General features: G+C 52.2%; 1 protein-coding gene across 1 annotated transcript in view; it reads left to right on the top strand.

The window, feature by feature from the left end:
• LOC142019263 (uncharacterized) overlaps positions 1-12,132 on the top strand; it is a 198,363-nt gene extending 186,231 nt beyond the window's left edge. The window contains exons 2-4 of the mRNA XM_075005885.1: positions 8,462-8,715; positions 9,163-9,459; positions 11,888-12,132. Of these exons, the coding sequence (XP_074861986.1) occupies positions 8,462-8,715; positions 9,163-9,459; positions 11,888-12,132 (796 nt within the window). The remainder of the gene's footprint in view (positions 1-8,461; positions 8,716-9,162; positions 9,460-11,887) is intronic.
• The last annotated feature ends 323 nt before the right edge of the window (positions 12,133-12,455 follow it).

Raw genomic sequence — 12,455 nt, 5'->3', positions numbered from 1 at the left:
TGCACCCACCCCAGGGCCCTACCAATGTTAGAGTGGTCTGCCACTGGGGTCAGCAGGGATCCAAACCGCTGACCCAGCTACTTCTGGGCCACTTCCAGACTTTCCCGCTGGATTGCACCTCATGGGGTTGCAGGAGAGGTTCTTCTGTGCCCAGGTAGAGCAGGGTCTCCGCCTCACCTCGTAACTCCTCTTTGGTGAGGCCCAGGTGGGCCTGTCTTCGGTCTCCTGGACACTGGTGCTTGCCTCCCAGCTTGTGAGCTCTGGATTGGCCTCTGTGTCCTCCACTGGCTGGGCCCCAAGAGGGCTTCTAGCTAGGGCTTTTAGGCAGCTAGCTCCACCCCCTGATTTCCAGTCTGATAAAGGGATGGGGCTTGGCTCTGCTCACCAGGCAGGGGGTTTTCGCCCTCTTGGTCAGTGAGTGGTCACCCCTGCTCACTACAACCTACAAATGACATTTTCTGGTTTAACTTTGTCACTAGTTTTCTAACATGAAAACAAACTTTTCCTTCTTCCAAAGCCGTTTTTATTCCCTCCTAGTATAAAAAGTACATTAAATTCCCCTTGCACCTCATCCCACTTTGGATTTCTGCTATGCCACTCTTCATTTTAAAACAACATGAAATGTCGTTTCCAAAGCTTTTTATTTGATTATGTAACCCTTGTATTAATGCCAGGTGCCTGCCAGAAGGGCCGGGTTCAGCTCCTAGGGGGTTTCCTGTCAAGGATACAACCAACCAGCTCAAGCCCCCACCCAGTGGCCTGGGACAATCTCACCCCACTTGCTGGGTGCCTGTAAGGCAGTTCTCCCCGCCCTCGCAAGCACAGAGTCTAAGATAGAAACAGATAATTTAATGACAATAACCTACCCCAAGTTTACTGTGACAGATGCAGTATATCTAAGCAAAGGAGAGATAAACCCCTTTAACAAGATACCATCCCCATATGCTATAGAACCAAGTCTCTTGCTGGGGCTCTTGGCCTTTACCCCACACACAGTTACAGGGTGTACCTCTCGCGGTGTAGTCCTGGACCCAGAGCCCACAGATACATCACCAGGGCAGTACTAGCTGTCCACTTGTCTGCAGCATCCCACTGACTGCCACCTGGTGGCCACTGGCTACTCCTCCTACCAGCCACCTGCTGGTCACACTGTCCATCCATCCACTGCTCCCTTACCAGCTGCCCACTGTTGTTTGCCACTCCTCTTACCAGTGACCAGCTACGTCTACATGTGAAGCCTACTTCGAAGTAGCCTATTTCGATGTGGAGACATCAAAATAGGCTATTTCGATGAATAACATCTACACGTCCTCCAGGGCCGGCAACGCTGACGTTCAACATCGACGTTGGGCAGCACCACATCGAAATAGGCGCTGCGAGGGAACGTCTACACGCCACAGTAGCACACATCGAAATAAGGCTGCCAGGCACAGCTGCAGACAGGGTCACAGGGCGGACTCAACAGCAAGCCGCTCCCTTAAAAGGCCCCTCCCAGACACAGTTGCACTAAACAACACAAGATCCACAGAGCCGACAACTGGTTGCAGACCCTGTGCATGCAGCATGGATCCCCAGCTGCAGCAGCAGCAGCCAGAAGCCCTGGGCTAAGGGCTGCTGCACACGGTGACCATAGAGCCCCACCAGGGCTGGAAAGAGCGCGTCTCTCAACCCCTCAGCTGATGGCCACCATGGCGGACCCCGCTATTTCGATGTTGCGGGACTCGGATCGTCTACATGTGCCCTACTTCGACGTTCAACTTCGAAGTAGGGCGCTATTCCCATCCCCTCATGGGGTTAGCGGTTTCGACGTCTCGCTGCCTAATGTCGACGTTAACGTCGAAATAGCACCCAACACATGTAGCCGTGACGGGCGCTATTTCGAAGTTAGTGCCGCTACTTCGAAGTAGCGTGCACGTGTAGACACGGCTACCATCATCCACTGCTGCACCTACCAGCACCTGCTGGGAGATTGCTCTGAGGCAGAACCCTGTGATTTCAGCTCTGTACGGCCTCAGCAGCCACACCTTGATTTCCACTCTTAATGCCTCTAGTGTGGACTTCCATGAAAACCCTAGTACCCTGTTCTATCTTTAAACTGGTGGGGAGAACTAGTTAAACCAGGCTTACTTCTATATGGCCAAAACACTTAACAAGCCAACTCAACTACCACCCACTGCCTTACAATGCTTTAAACCAGGGAGCCCTGTGTAATCAATGTCTTATGCAGCTATGGCGACTGCCCTGTCCTCCACAACAAACCAGAGTATTGGTGAGATCCCACAACTCCCACACTGAGTGTCAGCATAAATTGTGATTTTACAACAATGTGTTTACAATAGACAAAATTTCATGGCTTACTTGCTACCCATTAGGCTTTGCCTGAAAGGTATCACACATGCACACCTTTGCATTCTCATGCAAATGATCCCTGGGAGACACATTTCTCTCAGCTTGCAGCAGCATTGAGCTCCTGCTGCCACATTCCTTACAATTAAATATACTTTATTAAACCAAATAATGAAAGAAGAATTATAAACATATACCCAAATAGTAAAAATATTTCACTTCTGAGAGATCTTTATTTTTTAAATTAATTGTAATATGTACATTATAGATAATATCCATACCAATAATACCATAGAGTCTTGTGGTCTTTAACAAAAAAATCGTCCATTTTAATTCTTTTGTTCCTATTTGGAATTTCGTAAAAGAACTTGAAGGGACTAAACTTCTACGTCCATTGATCCCATCTATTTCCTGCCGTAGTACTGGGAAATGATTTCTGGAAGTTCATTGGTGACTACCTGGGGCACGTGAGAGCAAGTGTCCCCTTCCTCAGATAGCACACACGGTTGCCAACTCTCTAATTACACAAACCTAGACACACTTGCTCTGCCCCTTCTCTAAGGCTGTGCCCCCAGCTCACTCCATACCTCCATTGCTCAGTCTCCCCCACCCTCATTCACAATATAAAATCATGAGCGGTGTGGAGAGGGTGAATAAAGAAAAGTTATTTACTTGTTCCCATAATATAAGAACTAGAGGGCACCAAATGAAGTTAAAGGGTAGCATGTTTAAAACTAATAAAAGAAATTACTTTTTCACACAGCGCACAGTCAACCTGTGGAACTCCTTGCCAGAGGAGCCTGTGAAGGCTGGGACTATAAAGCTGTGTCTACACGTGCATGCTACTTCGAAGTAACGGCACTAACTTCGAAATAGCGCCCGTCGTGGCTACACGCGTCGGGCGCTATTTCGAAGTTAACTTCGACGTTAGGCGGCGAGACGTCGAAGTCGCTAACCTCATGAGGGGATCGGAATAGCGCCCTACTTCGACGTTCAACATCGAAGTAGGGACCGTGTAGATGATCTGCGTCCCGCAACGTCGAAATTGCTGGGTCCTCCATGGCGGCCATCAGCTGGGGGGTTGAGAGATGCTCTCTCTCCAGCCCCTGTGGGGCTCTATGGTCACCGTGGGCAGCAGCCCTTAGCCCAGGGCTTCTGGCTGCTTCTGCGGCAGCTGGGGATCCATGCTGCAGGCACAGGGTCTGCAACCAGTTGTCAGCTCTGTGTATCTTGTGTTGTTTAGTGCAAGTGTGTCTGGGAGGGGCCCTTTAAGGGAGCGGCTTGCTGTTGAGTCCTCCCTGTGACCCTGTCTGCAGCTGTGCCTGGCACCCTTATTTCGATGTGTGCTACTTTGGCGTGTAGACGTACCCTCGCAGCGCCTATTTCGATGTGGTGCCACGCAACGTCGAAGTTGAACATCGACGTTGCCAGCCCTGGAGGACGTGTAGACGTTATTAATCGAAATAGCCTATTTCGATGTTGCTACATCGAAATAAGCTATTTCGATGTTGGCTTCACGTGTAGACGTAGCCTAAGAGAGTTCAAAGAAGAGCTAAATAAATTCATGGAGGGTAGGTCCATAAAAGGCTATTAGCCGGGGGTAGGAATGGTGTCCCTGGCCTCTGTCTGTCAGAGGCTGGAGATGGATGGCAGGAGACAAGTCACTTGATTGTAGTCTTCAGTCCACACCCTCTGGGGCACCTGGCACTGGACACTGTGGGCAGGCAGGATGCTGGGTTAGATGGACCTTTGGTCTGATCCAGTAATGGCCATTCTTAGGTTCTTATGTTCTTGCATATTTTCCCCAGCTTGGGGCAGGGTGTTGGTGTGAGGAGGGGTGTGAGACGCAAAGAGAGGTTCAGGCTCCAACTGGGCAGTACTTACCTCAGCCAGATCCTGAAAGAGGCTGGAAATCTCTATGGCAGTGGCTTCAATGCTGGGGGGTCGGGGGCATCTCTGCGCACTGCCCCTGCCTGCTGGCACCCCCACCCCCAGTTTCCACTGGGCACATTTTCCAGGCAATGGGAACAGCAGAGTCAGCTCTCAGACTGGGAGCAGCACTCAGTAACTCCTGGCTCCCCCTCAGGGACGTGCTGGCCATTTCTGGGAGCAATGCAGAATTAGGGCAGGCAGGGAACCTGCCTTACTCCAGCACACTGCCAGACTTTTAACAGCTGAAAATCTACTAGTTTACCTTCAGCAGCCTAGTAGATTCCCAGTGAAACTGGGAAGTTTGGCAACCCGAGTAGCACAAATGGCTACAAACTCCTTCCTCAATGACCACATGAGTCATTAGACTTCCCCACTCATGCATTGTGCTACTATTCGTGGTCATTGTTTTAAAGCGGGGGGTGTCTTTAAATAAACAATTCACACACTAAACGAGTCTTTGCATTTGCTGGAACTCCTGTCCATTCTTTTTATTTCTTTTTTTTCTGGTAAATCCTTTGTACTATTTTAAGTAACCCCAATTATATTTATTTTCAATACTAACATCAAAAGTTATTAATTATAACTAGATAATTTTATTTTTAAACTATACACTCAACTATTTTTAAATGGGATTTTCCTCAGTAAACTTCTCCTTGGGACTCCTGGTCTACTTGTGCCATCAGCATAATCTTGGGTTGACACTGTCTGGGGACATCTGGTCTCACTATGCTGCTACTTTGATGGTGGGGATCTTCAGCCTTTGAGCAGCTAGTCAGAAGATAACCCCTGGAGCCCCGCCAAAACTGGAGGGTTGTGCTGCAGCCTTCCAGGGACAGCAGAGGTCAAGTTGTCTGAACTGATGCAGTGGGAGGGGAACAAGCAGCACTATTGGGTACCCCAAGTGCCATGAGGTCTGGAGGGACAGGCGGGCTTGGAGGGACATTAAATTAATTGCTGTCAGGGAATGGGCTGATGTTGGGGTGAGAGCTCCTGTATCAGGGGTCATTTGCCTGGTAATATTGTGAACTCCTGGCTGCTTTTCCTCCCTTGTCATGCTCTCGAAGGAGCCTGCCAAGCTTTTCCAACCCTGGCATCAGACAGGTGGACCAGGCCTGAGGTCCCTCTCCTGGAGGACTCTGGTCATATTATGGCCCACTCCAGGAAAACACAGTAGAGCAGAGCCCCCCAATTCGCCTAAGGTAACTGCATGGGATATAATCAGTCTGGGCCCAGCAGGCCCATATCAAAGTAGCTGCAGAACTCAAAGTTCAGTCTGTGGGCAGGTACTGGGGCGGGTCTACCCACCCCGATCTATAAGGTAGTGTTGCCGACTGGCCAGTCAATCTAATTGCCCTCATCTGCAGGACAGCACAGCCTGATGGCCAATATCCGTGTGACTCTTGCTACATGGAGGTGATGGGGCAGCAAGACTGGGGAGTGGGTGCAGCAGTAATTGTGTCGCTCGTTGATACAAATGCTGGGGATGGTCGGGGGATAAAAATGAAATCAGATCAAAGAAACTCACAGTTGTGTGTGTGTGTCAGGGGTGGGGTTAAACTTACAGGATTGTTCCAAATATCTCATCATGGGACCAGGGTGCAGTCCTGGGTGTGGGGTGGCTACAACCCTCCATAATGCAATGAAATGAGAGCTGCTTAGGGAGGGTGAACATTGCCACAGGGCGCCAATAATCCAGGACTGGATTGTCCCATACGCTTGTCAGGAAATTTCTTGGCATGTCACTGAGGCTCAATGTCTGAGTCTGTTTTTAAAATTTTCCTTCATGTGCTGGAGGAGAGCCCTGTCTCTCCATTCTCTCCTTCCTGCAGGGAACTCGATAGGCAGCAAGAGTTGCTGTTCCACATTCCGGGTGCCAGCCACCTTGTGGGAGTCAGAGCCAGATTGAGAAGCCACCTGATGTGCAGGCAAAGCAGATTCTCAGGGCTGCCTGAGGACCCTGATGGAGAAGGGCTGGCTGTCTCTGCTCTGAGTCTGGATGGAGATCTGAAGAGCTGGGCAAGTGGCTCAGGTCAGGATGGTCCCTGCAGAGTTGCTGTGACCAGCCTGTGATGACGCCTACTGACGCAGTGAAGTGTTGCACATAGCCCAGAATGTGACCCTGAAGAGGAGCCAGTAATAGCTTCAGGCAGAATACAAATGGGGATTTAGTGACAGCGGGTGAGTTTTATGGAGTGGCATAACATTGGTTGTGCTCTCTAGTCTGGTGTGTGCTGAGGAGGGGGAGGAAAAACTGAAGTGGCATGTGGTGCTGGAGATGAGGGATTTGCTTTTCTTTTAGTGGTGGCAGTTGAATTGGTTGCTGGGAAGGAGATTTGTGTTCAATTGGTTTATGTTTGCAGGGGATCATTAGTGGTAGACCGAGGAGAGAGGTAGGTTTGGCTTGTGGGGTGCATTGATGGGACAGTGGATTATTTTGTCACCATGGCTGTCCTTGTGGCAGAGATTCAGAATGCACTCCTCTCCCCAGGGTTCAGGTGGGTGGCAGCCTGCTGGGAAGTTCTTCTACTCATTTCCCAGAGCTCAGGATGGGCATTGGAATGTGATTGGCTTCTCTGTCCAGGAAACATCTGTGGTTGGTGAAGATTCAAGGAATCCAGCCAGCATCTGATGAAGCAGGTCTTTGCCCAAGAAAGCTTATGCTCCAATAAATCTGTTAGTCTATAAGGTGTCACAGGACTTCTTGTTTTTGCAGATACAGACTAACACCAAAACATGAACCAAACCAAGGTGCCCCAGATAAGACAGGTAGGAGTCATGTACAGGATTTGAAAAAATTGCCCTAGTCAGCTGTTCGAGAAAGATGCTTTGGTCTGCCCAGCAAGTGGGACATGCCTGGAGATCAGGTCCACAAAGGAGTCACCACTTAGCTGTGTATTTGTAGCCTGCATTTTGGTCTACTTAAAAATTCACTTACTTGTGAGGTCAGAATGCCATAAATTACTGCAGTACAGCAGTACAGCACAACACCAACTGTCTCTCTCACTGGCCAAGTGGAGTGCTGACTTTTGTTCATTTCTGGAATAGCTTTGCTTGGGTTAGAGGATGTCACAATGAAGGACGTGACACAGTTGCCGTGACAACCAAATGTAGACTACCCAAAAGGGAGTGATGCATGTGTGGATTCCTACCTGTCCTGACCATTTGTGATTATGTTGTCTTCTGTAGGGCCTAGTCCAAAAAGATAAATAAAATTCCCAATTTTATGCAGAGGTGGTGGTAATTCTCTTTTTGCTCAACTAATAGAGGCTTAATTTTGGAGCTGAGTAACCCGAATTCTGCTTCCCATGCTTTGCTAACAGCCACACTCTTTAGTGTCTGCACTGAGCACTGGTTCAGTACAAGTAGTTCATCACATCAAGGATGACAGGGAGCTCGAAAGAGAAAGATAGAACAGGAGAAACAGAAGATCTGGATTCTTTTTAGCTGTGTCTACACATGCAAAAAACTTCGAAATAAGTGGCCCTTTTTCAAAAGAGCTGGAGGAGCGTCCACACGTGTAAACCTGTCTGTCAAAAAAAAATGGAAAGAACGGGGCACACATTTCGAAATCTGAACCCTGATCCCGTATCAGGAAGTTCGCTCCCTTTTGAAATACTAAATCAAAAGCGTACATGTGTATACGCTCCGCAGTCCACTCTTTCGAAATACAGGTCTGCCATGGCACCGATCAACTGGAGCACAGGGCTGCTCCAGCCAGCAGCAGTGGGGCTCTATGGTCCCTGCGTTCAGCTGCCTTAAAGCTGCACTCACGCAGGAAACCTGTGGCAGGAAGCTGAGAGCATGCTCAGAGCAGCCTGCTCACATGCTCCAGCCCCACGCTCCAGCACCCTCATGGCCAGCAGCCAGCCCCCCCGGGAGCCCCACGCCCCCCCCCAAACCCCCCCAGGGCTCCCGGGGGAGAAAAAGAAAAGGGCCCCCTCCTGGACAGAGCAGGAGCTGTGTGACCTCCTTGGTCTCTGGCAGGACGAGGAGGTCCTGTGCCACATGGGTATCAAGCAGCACAATGCCGCTGCCTGGCAATGGGCCTCCACGCTAGGGGCCACCTGGAGTGTACCGTGGAGCAGGTACACTCCAAAGTTAAGGAGCTGCCCCAGGGCTATGCCCAGGCCAGAGACCAGGCCTCATGCTCTGGGGCGGCTCCTGAGACGTGCCCCTTCCACAGGGAGCTCCGGAGCATCCTGGGGCCCCAGGAGAGCTCCCCACCGCTGGTGTTCCTGGACACCTCCGGCGAGGAGCTGCAGCCGGAGGAGGAGGAGGAGCAGCCTGGACTGGGGACCCAGGAGGGCGAGGGGACCATGGATTGGTCGAGCGAGGAGTGGGAGCAGGAGGGGGAGCTGACCATCATGATCACCTCCCGCTCCTCCAGCCTGGTGAATGAAGGCTGGACATCCCCAGATGTTGCCGAGGGATCCTCAGGTACGTACAAGGAGGGGCGCACACCTACTCCACAGGGTGGGGGTGATGCACCAGCTAGGTGCCCGCACATGGGACCTGTGGTCCCGGGCTGCACACAGGCCAGCCCCCACATGGGATGCAGCACCCCGTGGTGGTGCACCAGTGATGCCCAGCACCTGCCCTCAGAGGACAGCGCCGTAAGCTGCACAGGGGTGGCAGCCGGTTGGTGCTGGATGGCACCCGGGGCCCACGCACTGCAGGCTGGGAAGGGCCACCTGCAGGAGAGATACCTGCATGCACACCCAGGCTGGGAGGCCCGTTCCGTGGGGGGCCAGTCAGTGCTCTCTAGGAGGTCACTGTCCCTTCGGGAGGTGGGGGCCCCATGGGGTGGGCTTGGGCACGTGGGCCACTGCCGGGTCCCATCCATCCGGGGCACACCACTGACATGCTCTCCTCCTCTCCACACAGCTGCACCATCCATGGGCCGGGAAAGCCCAGCGCTGTCCCTTGTCCCTGAGATCCCACCCGCAGCCTTCGGAGGTGTCTGGATGCCACCCCAGGCAGCGCGCCATTGGGGCCATGGCTGGAGGGCCCCCTGCCAGGCCGAGGAGGACCCAGCCAGCCAGCCCCAGGCCAAGGTGGCCAAGCAGCACCTCCAGCTCACCTGGGCCGACATGGAGTGGTGGAGGGCAGCCTGGGATAGACTGCTCACCACTCTGGAGGGCACTGGCCTCACCATCTGGGACCATACAGCCACTGTGGCCCGTCTCCTGGCCCCCCGGTGGCTCCTCCTGTTGGTTCTGCCCCCTCCACCCCCACTACAGAGCCCGCCCCCTCTGCCTCCACCAGGCCCACTCACTGGCAATATTTGCTAGTGATACCTGCACCCTCCCCTCCCTGCCAGGGAACCTGCACCTGGGGCCAATGGGGCTCGTGGCCCACCACCCCTGCCCCGGAATGAGCACCTTGCCCCCCTCAAACAAGTTAGGTTCCCCCCGTATGTAGTTACCAACACCCAGTTATATAAACATTTCTTTATTATTCACCACACCATGCTGTGCTCCTCAGGGGATGGTGGGTGGCGGATGTGCTGGTGGGGGTGGGGGTGGCAGGGATGGTGGGTGACAGATGTGTGTGAGATGTGGGTGTGCATATGGGTCAGAGGTGGTCATTGGCAATGGCCTGCCTGAGGGCCTCCTGGACGCAGTGGCCATCCCAGTGGGCCTGGTGGATGGGGGTGGCGCCTGGCTGCTCATAGACAGTGCTGGCTGGAGGGCCCCCCCAGGGGACATAGGTGTCCCCCTTTCCCTCCACGAGGTTGTGGAGGACACAACAGGCACCCACCACCTGGGGCACGCTGAGGACCCTGACCTCCAGCCGCGTGAGGAGGCACGTCCACCACCCCTTAAGGCACCCGAAGACCTGCTCCACCACATTGCGGGCATGGTTGAGGCACTCATTGAACACCTCCCGGGTGGGGTCGAGGTGTCCTGTGTAGGGCCTCATGAGCCACGGCTGCTGGGGTACGCTGCATCTGCCGCCATGCAGAGCAGCATGGTGACATCCTCCACCACGGGGATCTCCCCTGGGGGATGAAGGTGCCGGCCCCCATGCGGTGGCAGAGGCCGGAGTTCCAGAAGACCTGGGCATCATGGGTGCGGCCGGCCCAGCCCACGTAGAGATTGGTGAACCGGCCCCTCGCATCCACCAGGGCCTACAGCACCACCGAATGGAAGCCATTTCAGTTGATGTACTGGCCGGCGCTGTGTGGCGGGGAGCGGAAGGGGATCTGCGTACCATCCAAAGTGCCAATGCAGTTCAGGAAGCCCAGGTCCTGGAAGCTGGCGATGGTGTTGTCCAGATCCCCCAGGCAGACAACCCTCTGGAGCAACATCACATTGATGGCCCTGATGACCTGCAGAGGGGGAAGGGGGACATGTGCTGTAGTGCAGGTGTGGTGGCCGTTGCCCCCAGCCTTGGGACCATTTTGTCCCCCTCCCATCCAGCACCTGGCCCGTGCAGACCCCACCCCCTCCCATCCAGCCCCTTGCAGTGGAGAGTTCCCCTTGCCCCAGCCCCCGCACCCACCCAGCCCCACCTTACCACCATAAGTACAGCCCCAACAGTGGCCTTGCCCACCCAGAACTGCTGATTTTTTCAGCCAGCTGTACATTGTTGATATAATGATCATAATGTAATAACATTTAATATTCCTGTGGTGGGAAGAACACCTCAGCAGTCCAACACTGGCATTTAATTTCAAAAGGGGCAATGGTGCAAAAATGAGGAGGTTAGTTAAACAGAAATTAAAAGCCTGAGCGACTAGGACAAAAACCCGCAAGCTGCACGGAAGCTGCTCAAAGACACTATAATAGAGTCTTAAATGTATACCCCATATTAAAAAAACATACTAAGAGACCGAAGAAAGAGCCACCATGGGTTAACACCCATGGAAAACAAGCAGTGAGTGATAAAAAGGCATCTTTCAAAAAGTGGAAGGCAAATCCTAGTGAGATAAATAGAAAGGAACATAAGCACCGCCAAATTAAGTGTAAAACTGCAATAAAGAAAGCCAAAAAAGATTCTGAGGAACAGCCAGCCAAAAGCTCAAAAAGTAATAACAAAATGTTTTTAAATACATTAGAAGCAGGAAACCTGCTAAAAAACCAGTGAGTCCCCTAGACAACACAAATACAGAAGGAGCAGTCAAGGATGATAAAGCCATTGCGGAGACATTAAATGATTTCTTTGCTTCAGTCTTCACGGATGAGGATGTTGGGGAGATTCCCAAACCTGCACTGTTTTTTGTGGGAAATGAAACTGATGAACTGTCCTGGGTTGAAGTGTCATTAGAAGAGGTTTTGGAACAAATAGATTCACTTAATGTTAACAAAACACCTGGATCGGATAGCATTCATCCAAAGGTTCTGAAAGAACTCAAATGGGAAATTGCAGAACAATAATATTAGCATTAATTTGTAACCTGTCCTTTGGATCAACTTCCATACCTAACGACTGGAAGATAGCTAATGTGACACAATATTTAAAAAAGGCTCTAGAGGTGACCCTGGCAATTACAGACCGGTAAGTTTAACGTCAGTTCTGGGCAAATTAGTTGAAACAATAGACCTAACTACAGGTTAACCGATTTTACTTTTAACAATGAAACTGCTTCCTATCTCAAACTTTGCAGAGATCCAGGACCTCACTGAGTTCTGGGGAGAGGAGGTCAACCTCCAGGGTCTCTGCACCCAGACTGGGGACCCAGGAGGGCGAGGGGACCATGGATTGGTCGAGCGAGGAGTGGGAGTCCAGGACCTCACTGAGTTCTGGGCAGAGGAGGTCAACCTCCAGGGTCTCTGCACCCAGTGCAAGAATACAGTCATCTACAGCTGCATGGCTGACAGCCTAGTGGTGAGGGGTGACATACACACCTAGAAGTAGGTGTGGATGAAGGTGAAAGAGCTCTGACAGTCCTATGCTGGGCACAACAGCTGCCACTATTAGGTGTAGCTCCTCCACTTCCTGTGGGGTGGGGCCATACCATCCCCACCCCAGGTGGGGGACTCCAGCCTGGAGGAGCCCATTGTCGCCCACCCCCGGGGGAGCGATGCCGGGGAGTTGGACCATGCTGTCGAGGGGGATCTGGTGGCAGAAGGTGTGAGCCAGGTCACCTTGGGGAGCCAAGGCCAGGCACTGGAACCCTCCCAGTCATTGTGTGATGCAGGTGAAGGGGCCTGTAATATTTTAGCTTATTGTAA

Source organism: Carettochelys insculpta, chromosome 11 (genome assembly GCF_033958435.1).
Source record: "Carettochelys insculpta isolate YL-2023 chromosome 11, ASM3395843v1, whole genome shotgun sequence".
In the NCBI taxonomy this organism is placed as follows: Eukaryota; Metazoa; Chordata; order Testudines; family Carettochelyidae; genus Carettochelys; species Carettochelys insculpta.
The sequence above is the reverse complement of the archived record's forward strand: the minus strand, read 5'-3'. Positions and strand labels throughout refer to the sequence as shown.